General features: G+C 51.1%; 1 protein-coding gene across 8 annotated transcripts in view; it reads right to left on the bottom strand.

Annotated features, from left to right (window-relative positions):
* Positions 1 to 19009, bottom strand: part of LOC138677451 (thialysine N-epsilon-acetyltransferase-like) — a 119614-nt gene that overhangs the window by 83937 nt on the left and 16668 nt on the right. Inside the window, exon 6 of one of the 8 annotated variants that reach the window (XM_069767605.1) lies at positions 12544 to 12847. The exons of the other annotated variants lie outside the window; for them this stretch is intronic. Within the exon in view, the coding sequence (XP_069623706.1) occupies positions 12671 to 12847 (177 nt within the window). The 3' untranslated portion in view covers positions 12544 to 12670. Of the gene's footprint in view, positions 1 to 12543; positions 12848 to 19009 lie in introns of those variants that run through there. 8 annotated transcript variants of the gene reach the window in all.

Below are 19009 nucleotides of genomic sequence, written 5' to 3'. Positions count from 1 at the left end.
TTTCTGTTTTTTCTGTCCAGCTTGCTATTAACTTTTGCTGGAAGCTCTGAGAAGCAAAGGGGTGCACCGCCGTGCTGTTAGTTCGGCACGGTGGGTCTTTTGCCCCTTTGCGTGGTTTTCGTTTTAGGGTTTTTTGTAGACTGCATAGTTCTCTTTGCTATCCTCGCTCTGTCTAGAATATCGGGCCTCACTTTGCTGAATCTATTTCATTCTTACGTTTGTCTTTTCATCTTGCTAACAGTCATTATATGTGGGGGGCTGCCTATTCCTTTGGGGTATATCTCTGAGGTAAGTCAGGCTTGTATTTCTATCTTCAGGCTAGTCAGCTCCTCAGGCAGTGCCGAGTTGCATAGGTAGTGATAGGCGCAATCCACTGCTGCTTATAGTTGTGTGAGGATAGATCAGGTACTGCAGTCTACAGAGATTCCACGTCTCAGAGCTCGTCCTATTGTTTTTGGTTATTGCCAGATCTCTGTATGTGCGCTGATTACTGCACGCTGTGTTGCCTGATTGCCAGCCATAACAGTACTGTTGTGAATTCTGTGGCTGAGTTCACTTCTGTGGTCACAAGTGGTATTGCAGTCTCTGGGCTTCCTCCCTCAGGTGTTTTGGTGAGCTCATTGGCTGCCTTGCTATTTAGCTCCACCTGAGTCTGTCTTCCTTGCTCCTAGTCAATGTTCCAGTGTTGGATCTGAGCTACTGCATCTTTCCTTGGGCCTGCTGCTCTGCTAGATAAGTGCTTCTAGTTTGTTTTCTGTTTTTTCTGTCCAGCTTGCTATTAACTTTTGCTGGAAGCTCTGAGAAGCAAAGGGGTGCACCGCCGTGCTGTTAGTTCGGCACGGTGGGTCTTTTTGCCCCCTTTGCGTGGTTTTCGTTTTAGGGTTTTTTGTAGACTGCATAGTTCTCTTTGCTATCCTCGCTCTGTCTAGAATATCGGGCCTCACTTTGCTGAATCTATTTCATTCCTACGTTTGTCTTTTCATCTTGCTAACAGTCATTATATGTGGGGGGCTGCCTATTCCTTTGGGGTATTTCTCTGAGGTAAGTCAGGCTTGTATTTCTATCTTCAGGCTAGTCAGCTCCTCAGGCAGTGCCGAGTTGCATAGGTAGTGATAGGCGCAATCCACTGCTGCTTATAGTTGTGTGAGGATAGATCAGGTACTGCAGTCTACAGAGATTCCACGTCTCAGAGCTCGTCCTATTGTTTTTGGTTATTGCCAGATCTCTGTATGTGCGCTGATTACTGCACGCTGTGTTGCCTGATTGCCAGCCATAACAGTACAAGGAGCCCGCCAATGATTCCCAATAGAGGGAAAAAAGAAATCCTGACATCATTTTTTTTTCTTAGCTCTGTCTTCAGTCTTTTTTTTCCCCTAGACATTAGAGTGCTTCAGGACACAGCTGTGGACATGGATATTCAGGCTCTGTGCTCCTCAATGGATAATCTCGTTGTAAATGTACAAAAGATTCAAGATACTATTGATCAGAAATCGATGCTAGAACCAAGAATTCCGATTCCTGATTTGTTTTTTGGTGACAGAACTAAGTTCCTGAGCTTCAGAAATAATTGTAAGCTATTTTTGGCCTTGAAACCTCATTCTTCTGGTAATCCTATTCAACAGGTTTTGATTATTATTTCTTTTTTGCGCGGCGACCCACAGGACTGGGCGTTTTCTCTTGCACCAGGAGATTCTGCATTGAGTAATGTTGATGCATTTTTCCAGGCGCTGGGATTGCTTTACGATGAGCCTAATTCAGTGGATCAGGCTGAGAAAAATCTGCTGGCTTTATGCCAGGGTCAGGATGATGTAGAAGTATATTGTCAGAAATTTAGGAAGTGGTCAGTACTCACTCTGTGGAATGAATCTGCACTAGCGGCTTTGTTCAGAAAGGGTCTCTCTGAAGCTCTTAAGGATGTAATGGTGGGATTTCCTATGCCTGCTGGTTTGAATGAGTCTATGTCCTTGGCCATTCAGATCGGTCGTCGCTTGCGCGAGCGTAAATCTGTGCACCATCTGGCGGTATGTTCTGAGAGTAAACCTGAGCCTATGCAGTGCGACAGGACTATGGCTAAAGTAGAACGGCAAGAACACAGACGTCTGAACAGACTGTGTTTCTATTGTGGTGATTCTACTCATGCTATTTCTAATTGTCCTAAACGCACTAGGCGGTTCGATAGCTCTGCCGTTATTGGTACTGTACAGTCCAAATTCCTTTGGTCCATTACCTTAATGTGCTCTTTGTCATCGTATTCTGTCATGGCGTTTGTGGATTCAGGCGCTGCCCTGAATCTGATGGATTTGGATTATGCTAAACGTTGTGGATTTTTCTTGGAGCCTTTGCGGTGTCCTATTCCGTTGAGAGGAATTGATGCTACACCTTTGGCCAAGAATAAGCCTCAGTACTGGGCCCAGCTGACCATGTGCATGGCTCCTGCACATCAGGAAGTTATTCGCTTTCTGGTACTGCATAATTTGCATGATGTGGTCGTGTTGGGGTTGCCATGGCTACAAACCCATAATCCAGTATTGGATTGGAACTCTATGTCGGTAACCAGCTGGGGTTGTCAGGGAGTACATGGTGATGTTCCATTTTTGTCTATTTCGTCATCCATTCCTTCTGACATCCCAGAGTTCTTGTCGGACTTTCAGGATGTATTTGAAGAGTCCAAGTCTGATGCCCTACCTCCGCATAGGAATTGTGATTGTGCTATCGATTTGATTCCTGGTAGTAAATTCCCTAAGGGTCGTTTATTTAATTTGTCCGTACCTGAACACACCGCTATGCGCAGTTATGTGAAGGAGTCCCTGGAGAAGGGACATATTCGCCCATCGTCGTCACCATTGGGAGCAGGGTTCTTTTTTGTAGCCAAGAAGGATGGTTCGCTAAGACCGTGTATTGATTACCGCCTTCTTAATAAGATCACTGTTAAGTTTCAGTATCCCTTGCCATTGATTTCTGACTTGTTTGCTCGGATTAAGGGGGTTTACTAAGATTGATCTTCGTGGTGCGTATAATCTGGTGAGAATCAGGCAGGGAGATGAATGGAAAACGGCATTTAATACGCCCGAGGGTCATTTTGAGTATCTGGTGATGCCGTTCGGACTTGCCAATGCTCCATCTGTTTTTCAGTCTTTTATGCATGACATTTTCCGTGAGTATCTGGATAAATTCTTGATTGTTTACTTGGATGACATTTTGATCTTCTCAGATGATTGGGAGTCTCATGTGAAGCAAGTCAGAATGGTTTTCCAGGTACTGCGTGCTAATTCCTTGTTCGTGAAGGGATCAAAGTGTCTCTTCGGTGTGCAGAAAGTTTCATTTTTGGGGTTCATCTTTTCCCCTTCTACTATCGAGATGGATCCGGTTAAGGTTCAGGCCATCCAGGATTGGACTCAGCCGACATCTCTAAAAAGTCTGCAGAAATTCCTGGGCTTTGCTAATTTTTATCGTCGCTTCATCTGTAATTTTTCTAGCATTGCCAGACCATTGACCGATTTGACCAAGAAGGGTGCTGATTTGGTTAATTGGTCTTCTGCTGCCGTGGAAGCTTTTCAGGAGTTGAAGCGTCGTTTTTGCTGTGCCTCTGTGTTGTGTCAACCTGATGTTTCTCTTCCGTTCCAGGTCGAGGTTGATGCTTCTGAGATTGGTGCAGGGGCGGTTTTGTCACAGAGAGGTTCTGGTTGCTCAGTGTTCAAACCATGTGCTTTCTTTTCCAGGAAATTTTCTGCTGCTGAGCGTAATTATGATGTGGGCAACCGAGAGTTGCTGGCCATGAAGTGGGCATTCGAGGAGTGGCGTCATTGGCTTGAGGGTGCTAAGCATCGCGTGGTGGTTTTGACTGATCATAAGAACCTTACTTATCTTGAGTCTGCCAAGCGCTTGAATCCTAGACAGGCCCGTTGGTCGTTATTTTTTGCTCGTTTTGATTTTGTGATTTCATACCTTCCGGGCTCTAAAAATGTGAAGGCGGATGCTCTGTCTAGGAGTTTTGTGCCCGACTCTCCGGGGTTATCTGAGCCGGCGAGTATCCTCAAGGAAGGAGTCATTGTGTCTGCCATCTCCCCTGATTTGCGGAGAGTGTTGCAGAAATTTCAGGCTAATAAACCTGATCGTTGTCCGGCCGAGAAACTGTTCGTCCCTGATAGGTGCACTAGTAAAGTTATCTCTGAACTTCATTGTTCGGTGCTGGCCGGTCATCCAGGAATCTTTGGTACCAGGGAGTTGGTTGCTAGATCCTTCTGGTGGCCATCTCTGTCACGGGATGTGCGTGCTTTTGTGCAGTCCTGTGGAATTTGTGCTAGGGCTAAGCCCTGCTATTCACGTGCCAGTGGGTTGCTTTTGCCCTTGCCGGTCCCGAAGAGGCCTTGGACACATATTTCGATGGATTTCATTTCTGACCTTCCCGTTTCTCAAAAAATGTCGGTCATTTGGGTGGTCTGTGATCGCTTTTCTAAAATGGTCCATCTGGTGCCCTTGGTTAAATTGCCTTCCTCCTCTGATTTGGTGCCTTTGTTCTTCCAGCATGTGGTTCGTTTACATGGCATTCCTGAGAATATTGTTTCTGACAGAGGTTCCCAGTTTGTCTCGAGGTTCTGGCGAGCCTTTTGTGGTAGGATGGGCATTGACCTATCTTTCTCCTCGGCCTTCCATCCTCAGACTAATGGCCAGACCGAACGAACCAATCAGACCTTGGAAACATATCTGAGATGTTTTGTTTCCGCTGACCAGGATGATTGGGTGTCATTTTTGCCGTTGGCTGAGTTCGCCCTTAATAATCGGGCCAGCTCGGCTACCTTGGTCTCTCCATTTTTCTGCAATTCTGGGTTCCATCCTCGTTTCTCTTCAGGACAGGTTGAGTCTTCGGACTGTCCTGGTGTGGATTCTGTGGTGGACAGGTTGCAGCAGATCTGGACTCAGGTAGTGGACAATTTGACCTTGTCCCAGGAGAAGGCTCAGCTTTTCGCTAATCGCAGACGCCGTGTGGGACCCCGACTTCGTGTTGGGGATCTGGTTTGGTTATCTTCTCGTCATATTCCTATGAAGGTTTCCTCTCCTAAATTTAAACCTCGTTTTATTGGTCCGTATAGGATTTCTGAGATTCTCAATCCGGTGTCTTTTCGTCTGACCCTCCCAGACTCCTTTTCCATACATAATGTATTCCATAGGTCGTTGTTGAGGAGATACGTGGCACCTATGGTTCCATCTGTGGAGCCTCCTGCCCCTGTTTTGGTGGAGGGGGAATTGGAGTATATTGTGGAGAAGATTTTGGATTCTCGTGTCTCTAGACGGAAACTCCAGTATCTGGTCAAATGGAAGGGTTATGCTCAGGAAGATAATTCCTGGGTTTTTGCCTCTGATGTCCATGCCCCAGATCTTGTTCGTGCCTTTCATGTGGCTCATCCTGGTCGGCCTGGGGGTTCTGGTGAGGGTTCGGTGACCCCTCCTCAAGGGGGGGGTACTGTTGTGAATTCTGTGGCTGAGTTCACTTCTGTGGTCACAAGTGGTATTGCAGTCAATGGGCTTCCTCCCTCAGGTGTTTTGGGGAGCTCGTTGGCTGCCTTGCTATTTAGCTCCACCTGAGTCTGTCTTCCTTGCTCCTTGTCAATGTTCCAGTGTTGGATCTGAGCTACTGCATCTTTCCTTGGGCCTGCTGCTCTGCTAGATAAGTGCTTCTAGTTTGTTTTCTGTTTTTTCTGTCCAGCTTGCTATTAACTTTTGCTGGAAGCTCTGAGAAGCAAAGGGGTGCACCGCCGTGCTGTTAGTTCGGCACGGTGGGTCTTTTGCCCCTTTGCGTGGTTTTCGTTTTAGGGTTTTTTGTAGACTGCATAGTTCTCTTTGCTATCCTCGCTCTGTCTAGAATATCGGGCCTCACTTTGCTGAATCTATTTCATTCCTACGTTTGTCTTTTCATCTTGCTAACAGTCATTATATGTGGGGGGCTGCCTATTCCTTTGGGGTATTTCTCTGAGGTAAGTCAGGCTTGTATTTCTATCTTCAGGCTAGTCAGCTCCTCAGGCAGTGCCGAGTTGCATAGGTAGTGATAGGCGCAATCCACTGCTGCTTATAGTTGTGTGAGGATAGATCAGGTACTGCAGTCTACAGAGATTCCACGTCTCAGAGCTCGTCCTATTGTTTTTGGTTATTGCCAGATCTCTGTATGTGCGCTGATTACTGCACGCTGTGTTGCCTGATTGCCAGCCATAACAGTATTCCATAGGTCATTGTTGCGGAGATACGTGGCACCTATGGTTCCATCTGTTGATCCTCCTGCCCCGGTTTTGGTGGAGGGGGAGTTGGAGTATATTGTGGAGAAGATTTTAGATTCTCGTGTTTCGAGACGGAAACTCCAGTATCTGGTTAAGTGGAAGGGTTATGGTCAGGAAGATAATTCCTGGGTCTTTGCCTCTGATGTCCATGCTGCCGATCTTGTTCGTGCCTTTCATATGGCTCATCCTGGTCGGCCTGGGGGCTCTGGTGAGGGTTCGGTGACCCCTCCTCAAGGGGGGGTACTGTTGTGAATTCTGTGGCAGAGCTCCCTCCTGTGGTCACAAGTGGTACTGCGGCTTCTGAGTTTCCTTCCTCAGGTGATGTGGTGAAGTCGTTAGGTGCTGCTCTATTTAACTCCACCTAGTGCTTTGCTCCTGGCCTCCAGTCAATGTTCTAGTATTGGTCTTGCTTCCTCCTGGATCGTTCCTGTGGCCTGTCTGCTCTGCATAAGCTAAGTTTTGCTTGTGTTATTTTTGTTTGCTATTTTTTCTGTCCAGCTAGCTTAATTGGTTTTTCTTGCTTGCTGGAAGCTCTGGGACGCAGAGGGAGCACCTCCGTACTGTTAATCGGTGCGGAGGGTCTTTTTGCCCCCTCTGCGTGGTTGTTTGTAGGGTTTTGTGTTGACCGCAAAGTTATCTTTCCTATCTTCGGTCTGTTCAGTAAGTTGGGCCTCACTTTGCTAAATGTATTTCATCTGTGCGTTTGTATTTTAATCTCTACTCACAGTCATTATATGTGGGGGCTGCCTTTTCCTTTGGGGTATTTCTCTGAGGCAAGGTAGGCTTATTTTTCTATCTTAGGCCTAGCTAGTTTCTCAGGCTGTGCCGAGTTGCATAGGGAGCGTTAGGCGCAATCCACGGCTGCCTTTAGTGTGGTTGGATAGGATTAGGGATTGCGGTCAGCAGAGTTCCCACGTCTCAGAGCTCGTCCTATGTCTTTTGGTTATTGTCAGGTCACTTTGTGTGCTCTGAACTTCAAGGTCCATTGTGGTTCTGAATTACCTAATCATAACAGATTAAGAGTATAATAAAATATTAAAACACCATGTGTCTTTATTTCATTAAAATACTTTTTAATAATGTGTGTGTTTTATCAACCGTTTCGTACTATTGGATTAATAATGGATAGGTGTCATAATTGACGCCTCTCCATTATTAATTTGGCTTAATGTCACCTTACAATAGCAAGGTGACATTAACCCTTCATTACCCCATATCCCACCGCTACACGGGAATGGGAAGAGAGTGGCCAAGTGCCAGAATAGGCGCATCTTCCAGATGTGCCTCTTCTGGGGTGGCTGGGGGCAGGTGTTTTTAGCCAGGGGGGGGATCAATAACCGTGGACCCTCTCCAGGCTATTAATATCTGCCCTCAGTCACTGGCTTTACTACTCTGGCGGAGGACGTTGCGCAGGAGCCCACGCCAGTTTTTTCCGGGATTTAACAATTTAATTTAATAGCTAGAACGGCCAAATTTTGCACCAAGACACTTCTTCCATTACTAAAGAGGAATATGTAATAAAAGAAGGGATATGAGACGGTTTACTGTATGCAATCATGTGTCATATGCTGTCGGGTTTGTGAAGGAGATAGGAAAAGCCGACAATTGAATTACCGGCTATTCTGCTATATAGCGCTGAATTAAATATAAATATATATATATACCCCTATACTATGTGTAGACATTTATTTTAGCTATTCTCTTCTAACCTGTCAGTGTGATTTTACTGTACACTGCACTGAATTGCCGGCTTTTCCATACAACACCGCTGCGTATTTCTCACAGTCACACTGTTGGTCCGTATGTAATCCGTAATTTTCTGGCTTCCATAGACTTTCATTGGCGGATTTTTTGCGCAATACGGTGACAAACGCAGCATGCTGTGATTTTCTACGCCCGTAACATACTGTATAATACGGATTCGGAATATACGGCAGATAAGAGCTGCCCCATAGAAAATCAGTGGGCCGTGAGAGGAGGGGAGCCGCAACCGACACGCGACAAGAGGAGAGGAGGGGAGCCGCAGCCGACGATCGACATGAGAGGAGGGGAGCCGCAGCCGAAGAGCGACAAGAAGAGAGGAGGGGAGTTGCGGCCGACACGCAACAAGAGAAGGGAAGGGGAGCCGCAGCCGACGCGCGACAATAGGAGGGGAGCCGCAGGCGACGCACGACAAGAGGAGAGGAGAGGAGGGGAGCCGCAGCCGACACGTGACAAGAGGAGAGGAGGGGAGCCGCAGCCGACACGTGACAAGAGGAGAGGAGGGGAGCCGCAGCCGATGCACAACAAGAGGAGGGGAGCCGCAGCCAATGCACAACAAGAGGAGGGGAGCCGCTGCATACGTGTGACAAGAGAGGAGGGGAGCTGCAGCCGACGCGGAACAAGAGGAGAGGAGGGGAGTCGCAGCCGACACGCGACAAGAAAAGGGGAGCCGCAGCCGACGTGCAACAACAGGAGGGAAGCCGCAGCACGACAAGAGGAGGGGAGCCGCAGCCAAGAAACGAGGGGAGCTGCAGCCGAGATGTACCACGGGAGGGGAGCTGCAGCCGAGACGCGAGGGGAGCTGCAGCCGAGATGTACCACGGGAGGGGAGTCGCAGCTAAGAAGCGCAATGGGAGGGGAGCCGCAGCCGAAACGAGTGACGGGAGGGGAGCCGCAGCTGAGACGAGCAACGGGAGGGGTGCTGCAGCTGAGATGCGCAATGGAAGGGGAGTCGCAGCCGAGATGCGCGACGGGAGGGGTGCCGCAGCCGAGACGCATGACGGGAGAAGAGCCGCAGCTGAGATGCGCGTCGGAAGGAGACCGCAGCCGAGATGCCAGACAGGAGGGGAGCCGCAGCCGACACGCGCGACGGGAGCCGCAGCCGATGAGTGATGGGATGCGAGTCAGTGCCGTGCCTCAGTCGACGAGTGAAAGGAGGAGAGGAAAGTCACAGCCGAATGGCGATAGGAGGAGAGGAGAGAGGGGAGCGGCAGCCGACACACGAAAAGAAGAGAGGAGCGGCACAGACAGGATGATCTGAAGATGGCCTCGGATGTCAGTCTTATGTACATATACATACGGCCTGTATGTATGACAAGGGCAACTGGACGAGATTTTCTTACTCTGAGCCCGTAGAATAAGATTCTAACATCAGAATACAGTCAGGTGTAAAAATGTCAGCGGATCACCAAGGGATGAAGCTTACACACCGCTGATCACTATGGGGGGCTCCATACACACCGCTGATCACTATGGGGGGCTCCATACACACCGCTGATCACTATGGAGAGCGCCATACACAACGCTGATCACTATAGGGGAGCGCCATACACACCGCTGATCACTATGGGGAGCGCCATACACACCGCTGATCACTATGGAGAGCGCCATACACAACGCTGATCACTATAGGGGAGCGCCATACACACCGCTGATCACTATGGGGAGCGCCATACACACCGCTGATCACTATGGAGAGCGCCATACACAACGCTGATCACTATGGAGAGCGCCATACACAACGCTGATCACTATAGGGGGCGCCATACACACCGCTGATCACTATAGGGGGCGCCATACACAACGCTGATCACTATAGGGGGCGCCATACACACCGCTGATCACTATAGGGGGCGCCATACACAACGCTGATCACTATAGGGGGCGCCATACACACCGCTGATCACTATGGGGAGCGCCATACACAACGCTGATCACTATGGGGGGCGCCATACACACCGCTGATCACTATAGGGGAGCGCCATACACACCGCTGATCACTATAGGGGGCGCCATACACACCGCTGATCACTATAGGGGGCTCCATACACAACGCTGATCACTATGGGGGGCTCCATACACACCGCTGATCACTATAGGGGGCGCCATACACAACGCTGATCACTATGGGGGGCGCCATACACAACGCTGATCACTATGGGGGGCGCCATACACACCGCTGATCACTATAGGGGGGCTCCATACACAACGCTGATCACTATAGGGGGCGCCATACACACCGCTGATCACTATAGGGGGCGCCATACACACCGCTGATCACTATGGGGAGCGCCATACACACCGCTGATCACTATAGGGGGCGCCATACACAACGCTGATCACTATAGGGGGCGCCATACACACCGCTGATCACTATAGGGGGCGCCATACACACCGCTGATCACTATAGGGGGCGCCATACACACCGCTGATCACTATAGGGGGCTCCATACACACCGCTGATCACTATAGGGGGCGCCATACACACCGCTGATCACTATAGGGGTGCCATACACAACGCTGATCACTATGGGGGGCGCCATACACACCGCTGATCACTATAGGGGGGCTCCATACACAACGCTGATCACTATAGGGGGCGCCATACACACCGCTGATCACTATAGGGGGCGCCATACACACCGCTGATCACTATGGGGAGCGCCATACACACCGCTGATCACTATAGGGGGCGCCATACACAACGCTGATCACTATAGGGGGCGCCATACACACCGCTGATCACTATAGGGGGCGCCATACACACCGCTGATCACTATAGGGGGCGCCATACACACCGCTGATCACTATAGGGGGCGCCATACACACCGCTGATCACTATGGGGAGCGCCATACACACCGCTGATCACTATAGGGGGCGCCATACACAACGCTGATCACTATAGGGGGCGCCATACACACCGCTGATCACTATAGGGGACGCCATACACACCGCTGATCACTATAGGGGGCGCCATACACACCGCTGATCACTATAGGGGGCTCCATACACACCGCTGATCACTATAGGGGGCGCCATACACAACGCTGATCACTATGGGGGGCGCCATACACACCGCTGATCACTATGGGGAGCGCCATACACACCGCTGATCACTATAGGGGGCTCCATACACACCGCTGATCACTATAGGGGGCTCCATACACACCGCTGATCACTATAGGGGGCGCCATACACACCGCTGATCACTATGGGGAGCGCCATACACACCGCTGATCACTATAGGGGGCGCCATACACACCGCTGATCACTATAGGGGGCGCCATACACAACGCTGATCACTATGGGGGGCGCCATACACACCGCTGATCACTATAGGGGGCGCCATACACACCGCTGATCACTATGGGGAGCGCCATACACACCGCTGATCACTATAGGGGGCGCCATACACAACGCTGATCACTATAGGGGGCGCCATACACACCGCTGATCACTATAGGGGACGCCATACACACCGCTGATCACTATAGGGGGCGCCATACACACCGCTGATCACTATAGGGGGCTCCATACACACCGCTGATCACTATAGGGGGCGCCATACACAACGCTGATCACTATGGGGGGCGCCATACACACCGCTGATCACTATGGGGGCGCCATACACAATGCTGGGCACCGGAGACCCAGGCACAGTATGTACACACCGCTGATCACTATGGGGGGCGCCATACACACTGCTGATCACTATGGGGGGCGCCATACACACCGCTGATCACTATAGGGGGCGCCATACACACCGCTGATCACTATAGGGGGCTCCATACACACCGCTGATCACTATGGGGGGCACCATACACACCGCTGATCACTATAGGGGGCGCCATACACACCGCTGATCACTATAGGGGGCTCCATACACACCGCTGATCACTATAGGGGGCGCCATACACACCGCTGATCACTATGGGGGGCGCCATACACAACGCTGATCACTATGGGGGGCTCCATACACACTGCTGATCACTATGGGGGGCGCCATACACACCGCTGATCACTATAGGGGGCGCCATACACACCGCTGATCACTATAGGGGGCGCCATACACACCGCTGAGCACCAGAGACCCGGGCACAGTATGTACACACCGCTGATCACTATGGGGGGCGCCATACACACCGCTGATCACTATAGGGGGCTCCATACACACCGCTGATCACTATGGGGGGCGCCATACACACCGCTGATCACTATAGGGGGCGCCATACACACCACTGATCACTATAGGGGGCGCCATACACACCGCTGATCACTATAGGGGGCGCCATACACACCGCTGATCACTATAGGGGGCGCCATACACACCGCTGATCACTATAGGGGGCTCCATACACACAGCTGAGCACCAGAGACCCGGGCACAGTATGTACACAGCGCTGATCATGTGGGGGGCACCGCTGACCACTCATAAACAGAAGCTGCCCACACGACAACAGTGAAGTGTAAACATTACATCTAGGACAATGCATGGCAGCAGAACCTGAGCAATAACAGGAAAGCAGAAGAAAGACATTTACTGACACTGAGGACAGAGGTTCACATGTCACAGCTCCAACATGGGGTACAGCGGAGTCCTGTCCACCAAGGATTCTATAAGGAGGAGTCTTCTGCGGCGTCAGCTGGGATTATTCAACTTCATCTGGCGGAGATCTTCAGGAAGGAAGCGAAAGAGGCGCCAGCCCTCATCCTGAGACAGGTCCCGAGCTCCGCGGGAACGGTAGAAGGAGATGGCGGACTTGTTCCAATCCAGGACAGAGAGTTGCAGACGAGCGCACCCCAATGTCAGACAAAGCTAGAGAGGGACAAGGAGAAGAGACCCCAACATCAGGCAGAGATAAAGAGGGACAAAGAGGAGACACCCCAACATCAGGCAGAGCTAGAAAGGGACAAGGAGAAGAGACCCCAACATCAGGCAGAGCTAGAGAGGGACAAAGAGGAGACACCCCAACATCAGGCAGAGATAAAGAGGGACAAAGAGGAGACACCCCAACATCAGGCAGAGCTAGAGAGGGACAAGGAGAAGAGACCCCAACATCAGGCAGAGCTAGAGAGGGACAAGGAGGAGACACCCCAACATCAGGCAGAGCTAGAGAGGGACAAGGAGAAGAGACCCCAACATCAGGCAGAGCTAGAGAGGGACAAGGAGGAGACACCCCAACATCAGGCAGAGCTAGAAAGGGACAAGGAGAAGAGACCCCAACATCAGGCAGAGCTAGAAAGGGACAAGGAGAAGAGACCCCAACATCAGGCAGAGCTAGAGAGGGACAAGGAGAAGAGACCCCAACATCAGGCAGAGCTAGAGAGGGACAAGGAGGAGACACCCCAACATCAGGCAGAGCTAGAAAGGGACAAGGAGGAGACACCCCAACATCAGGCAGAGCTAGAAAGGGACAAGGAGAAGAGACCCCAACATCAGGCAGAGCTAGAGAGGGACAAGGAGGAGACACCCCAACATCAGGCAGAGCTAGAAAGGGACAAGGAGGAGACACCCCAACATCAGGCAGAGCTAGAAAGGGACAAGGAGAAGAGACCCCAACATCAGGCAGAGCTAGAAAGGGACAAGGAGAAGAGACCCCAACATCAGGCTGAGCTAGAGAGGGACAAGGAGGAGAGACCCCAACATCAGGCAGAGATAAAGAGGGACAAGGAGGAGAGACCCCAACATCAGGCAGAGCTAGAAAGGAACAAGGAGGAGAGACCCCAACATCAGGCAGAGATAAAGAGGGACAAGGAGGAGAGACCCCAACATCAGGCAGAGCTAGAAAGGGACAAAGAGGAGACACCCCAACATCAGGCAGAGCTAGAGAGGGACAAGGAGAAGAGACCCCAACATCAGGCAGAGCTAGAAAGGGACAAGGAGAAGAGACCCCAACATCAGGCAAAGCTAGAAAGGGACAAGGAGAAGACACCCCAACATCAGGCAGAGCTAGAGAGGGACAAGGAGAAGAGACCCCAACATCAGGCAGAGCTAGAGAGGGACAAGGAGGAGAGACCCCAACATCAGGCAGAGCTAGAGAGGGATAAGGAGAAGAGACCCCAACATCAGGCAGAGCTAGAGAGGGACAAGGAGGAGACACCCCAACATCAGGCAGAGCTAGAAAGGGACAAGGAGAAGAGACCCCAACATCAGGCAGAGCTAGAGAGGGACAAGGAGAAGAGACCCCAACATCAGGCAGAGCTAGAAAGGGACAAGGAGGAGACACCCCAACATCAGGCAGAGCTAGAGAGGGACAAGGAGGAGAGACCCCAACATCAGGCAGAGCTAGAAAGGGACAAGGAGGAGACACCCCAACATCAGGCAGAGCTAGAGAGGGACAAGGAGAAGAGACCCCAACATCAGGCAGAGCTGGAGAGGGACAAGGAGAAGAGACCCCAACATCAGGCAGAGATAAAGAGGGACAAAGAGGAGACACCCCAACATCAGGCAGAGCTAGAGAGGGACAAGGAGAAGAGACCCCAACATCAGGCAGAGATAAAGAGGGACAAAGAGGAGACACCCCAACATCAGGCAGAGCTAGAGAGGGACAAGGAGAAGAGACCCCAACATCAGGCAGAGCTAGAGAGGGACAAGGAGGAGAGACCCCAACATCAGGCAGAGCTAGAAAGGGACAAGGAGGAGACACCCCAACATCAGGCAGAGCTAGTAAGGGACAAGGAGAAGAGACCCCAACATCAGGCAGAGCTAGAGAGGGACAAGGAGAAGAGACCCCAACATCAGGCAGAGCTGGAGAGGGACAAAGAGGAGACACCCCAACATCAGGCAGAGCTAGAAAGGGACAAGGAGAAGAGACCCCAACATCAGGCAGAGCTAGAGACGGACAAGGAGAAGAGACCCCAACATCAGGCAGAGCTGGAGAGGGACAAAGAGGAGACACCCCAACATCAGGCAGAGCTAGAAAGGGACAAGGAGAAGAGACCCCAACATCAGGCAGAGCTAGAGAGGGACAAGGAGAAGAGACCCCAACATCAGGCAGAGCTAGAAAGGGACAAGGAGAAGAGACCCCAACATCAGGCAGAGCTAGAGAGGGACAAGGAGAAGAGACCCCAACATCAGGCAGAGCTAAAAAAAGGGACAAGGAGGAGACACCCCAACATCAGGCAGAGCTAGAGAGGGACAAGGAGAAGAGACCCCAACATCAGGCAGAGCTAGAGAGGGACAAAGAGGAGACACCCCAACATCAGGCAGAGCTAGAAAGGGACAAGGAGGAGACACCCCAACATCAGGCAGAGCTAGAAAGGAACAAGGAGGAGAGACCCCAACATCAGGCAGAGCTAGAGACGGACAAGGAGAAGAGACCCCAACATCAGGCAGAGCTAGAGAGGGACAAGGAGAAGAGACCCCAACATCAGGCAGAGCTAGAAAGGGACAAGGAGGAGAGACCCCAACATCAGGCAGAGCTAGAGAGGGACAAGGAGAAGAGACCCCAACATCAGGCAGAGCTAGAGAGGGACAAGGAGGAGAGACCCCAACATCAGGCAGAGCTAGAGAGGGACAAGGAGAAGAGACCCCAACATCAGGCAGAGCTAGAGAGGGACAAGGAGAAGAGACCCCAACATCAGGCAGAGCTAGAAAGGAACAAGGAGGAGAGACCCCAACATCAGGCAGAGCTAGAAAGGGACAAGGAGGAGACACCCCAACATCAGGCAGAGCTAGAAAGGGACAAGGAGAAGAGACCCCAACATCAGGCAGAGCTAGAAAGGAACAAGGAGGAGAGACCCCAACATCAGGCAGAGCTAGAAAGGGACAAGGAGGAGAGACCCCAACATCAGGCAGAGCTAGAGAGGGACAAGGAGAAGAGACCCCAACATCAGGCAGAGCTAGAGAGGGACAAGGAGAAGAGACCCCAACATCAGGCAGAGCTAGAGAGGGACAAGGAGGAGACACCCCAACATCAGGCAGAGCTAGAGAGGGACAAGGAGAAGAGACCCCAACATCAGGCAGAGCTAGAGAGGGACAAGGAGAAGAGACCCCAACATCAGGCAGAGCTAGAAAGGGACAAGGAGGAGACACCCCAACATCAGGCAGAGCTAGAGAGGGACAAGGAGAAGAGACCCCAACATCAGGCAGAGCTAGAGAGGGACAAGGAGGAGACACCCCAACATCAGGCAGAGCTAGAGAGGGACAAGGAGAAGAGACCCCAACATCAGGCAGAGCTAGAAAGGGACAAGGAGGAGACACCCCAACATCAGGCAGAGCTAGAGAGGGACAAAGAGAAGAGACCCCAACATCAGGCAGAGCTAGAGAGAAACAAGGAGGAGAGACCCCAACATCAGGCAGAGCTAGAGAGGGACAAGGAGAAGAGACCCCAACATCAGGCAGAGCTAGAAAGGGACAAGGAGGAGAGACCCCAACATCAGGCAGAGCTAGAAAGGGACAAGGAGGAGAGACCCCAGCATCAGGCAGAGCTAGAGAGGGACAAGGAGAAGAGACCCCAACATCAGGCAGAGCTAGAGAGGGACAAGGAGAAGAGACCCCAACATCAGGCAGAGCTAGAAAGGGACAAGGAGGAGACACCCCAACATCAGGCAGAGCTAGAGAGGGACAAGGAGAAGAGACCCCAACATCAGGCAGAGCTAGAGAGGGACAAGGAGGAGAGACCCCAACATCAGGCAGAGCTAGAGAGGGACAAGGAGAAGAGACCCCAGCATCAGGCAGAGCTAGAGAGGGACAAGGAGAAGAGACCCCAACATCAGGCAGAGCTAGAGAGGGACAAGGAGGAGACACCCCAACATCAGGCAGAGCTAGAGAGGGACAAGGAGAAGAGACCCCAACATCAGGCAGAGCTAGAAAGGGACAAGGAAGAGACACCCCAAATGCAGGCAGAGATGAAGAGGGACAAAGAGGAGAGACCCCAAAGTCAGGCAGAGCTAGAAACAGACGAGGAAACACCCCAAATGCAGGCAGAGCTAAAGAGGGACAAAGATAAGAGACCCCAATGTCAGGCAGCACTAGAGAGGGGCAAGGAGGAGAGACCCCAATATCAGGCAAAGTTAGAGAGGGACAAGGAGGAGAGACCCCAATATCAGGCAAAGTTAGAGAGGGACAAGGAGGAGAGACCCCAACGTCAGCACATCTAGAGAGGGACATGGAGGAGAGACCCCAACATCAGGCAGAGCTAAAGAGGAGAGACCCAAACGTCAGGCACAGCTAGAGAGGGACAAGGAGGAGAGACCCCAACGTCAGCAGAGCTAGAGACGAACAAACAGGAGAGACCACAACGTCAGGCAGAGCTAGAGACAAACCAGGAGGAGAGACCCCAAAGTCAAAGCTAGAGAGCGACAAAGAGGAGAGACCCCCAACGTCAGAGCTAGAGAGAGACAAGGAGAGACCCCAATGTCAGGCAGAGCTAGAGTGGGACAAGGAGAGACCCCAACGATGAGCAGAGCTAGAGAGGGACAAGGAGGAGAGACCCCAACGTCAGGTAGAGCTAGAGAGGGACAAGGAGAGACCCCAACGTCAGGCAAAGCTAGAGAGGGACAAGGAGACCCCAACATCAGGGCAGAGCTAGAGAGGAACAAGGAGGAGAGACACCAATGTCAGGCAAAGCTAGAGAGGGACAAGGAGAGACCCCAATGTCAGGTAGCGCTAGAGAGGGTCAAGGCAGAGAGACCCCAACGTCAGGCAAAGCTAGAGAGAGGGACAAGGAGAGACCCCAACATCAGCACATCTAGAGAGGGACAACGAGGAGAGGCCCCAACGTCAGGCAGAGCTAGAGAGGGACAAAGGAGGAGAGTGTTATGTTTGCTAAAGACAGGTGTTATGAAGGCAATCCAGAAACACAGTGAGCTTAGCGATCAGAGCGCACACAGTGATCTGACAAATACCCAAAAATACAAGAACGAGTTCTGAGACGTGGAAACTCTGTAGACTGACTATAACTGGATAATTTACATAAACAATCTTTATTATAATACACCAATATCTAAAAAACATGACAACATATGAACATGATGAGACAAAATGGACAGTTGGTGCGTGTCACTGCACCAAAATGCTACCGTGTAAACAAGCAAACCTGCCGACCAAAGGTAACCTGGATCCCCAAATATAAGATGTCCGTAGCAGGGGATAGCCACAGCAGAGAGGGAGTGCTTATATGTAAAAGGGTGAGATATGCAACACAGGCATGGAGATATCCCCAGGAAAAATAAACGACAATTGTGCACTGTCAACGTACATATATACCACACTGGGTTAGACTAATAATAATCACGCCCCCCTGACGAAGGAGTCTTTCACTCCGAAACGCGCGTCGGGAGACGTGCCGACCTTACCTGGCCACAGCGGAGGGTCCCCCTGCTTAGGTACGTGATGTCTGGCGTTACAGTGTGTGCTGTTTTACATTCTCATTGGTGTACCATATACTATGGGTCTTTCCCGGTCTATAGGGGTCATAGTGCATGAGTGGTGTACACTACCATCGGTGCAACCGTAGTATAGGTGATAGGGAGGTTATCCAGGATATTAGAGCTTGTTGCTAGACAATTGGTTATTAGTCTAACCCAGTGTGGTATATATGAGGAGGGGTCACCGAACCCTCACCAGAGCCCCCAGGCCGACCAGGATGAGCCGCATGAAAGGCACGAACAAGATCGGAAGCATGAACATCAGAGGCAAAAACCCAGGAATTATCTTCCTGAGCATAACCCTTCCATTTAACCAGATACTGGAGTTTCCGTCTAGAAACACGAGAATCCAAAATCTTCTCCACAATATACTCCAATTCCCCCTCCACCAAAACCGGGGCAGGAGGCTCAACAGATGGAACCATAGGTGCCACGTATCTCCGCAACAACGACCTATGGAATACATTATGTATGGAAAAGGAGTCTGGGAGGGTCAAACGAAAAGACACAGGATTGAGAACCTCAGAAATCCTATACGGACCAATAAAACGAGGTTTAAATTTAGGAGAGGAAACCTTCATAGGAATATGACGAGAAGATAACCAAA

Source organism: Ranitomeya imitator, chromosome 4, assembly GCF_032444005.1.
Source record: "Ranitomeya imitator isolate aRanImi1 chromosome 4, aRanImi1.pri, whole genome shotgun sequence".
Lineage (NCBI taxonomy): Eukaryota > Metazoa > Chordata > Amphibia > Anura > Dendrobatidae > Ranitomeya > Ranitomeya imitator.
This window is presented reverse-complemented; position numbering and strand designations above follow the sequence as displayed.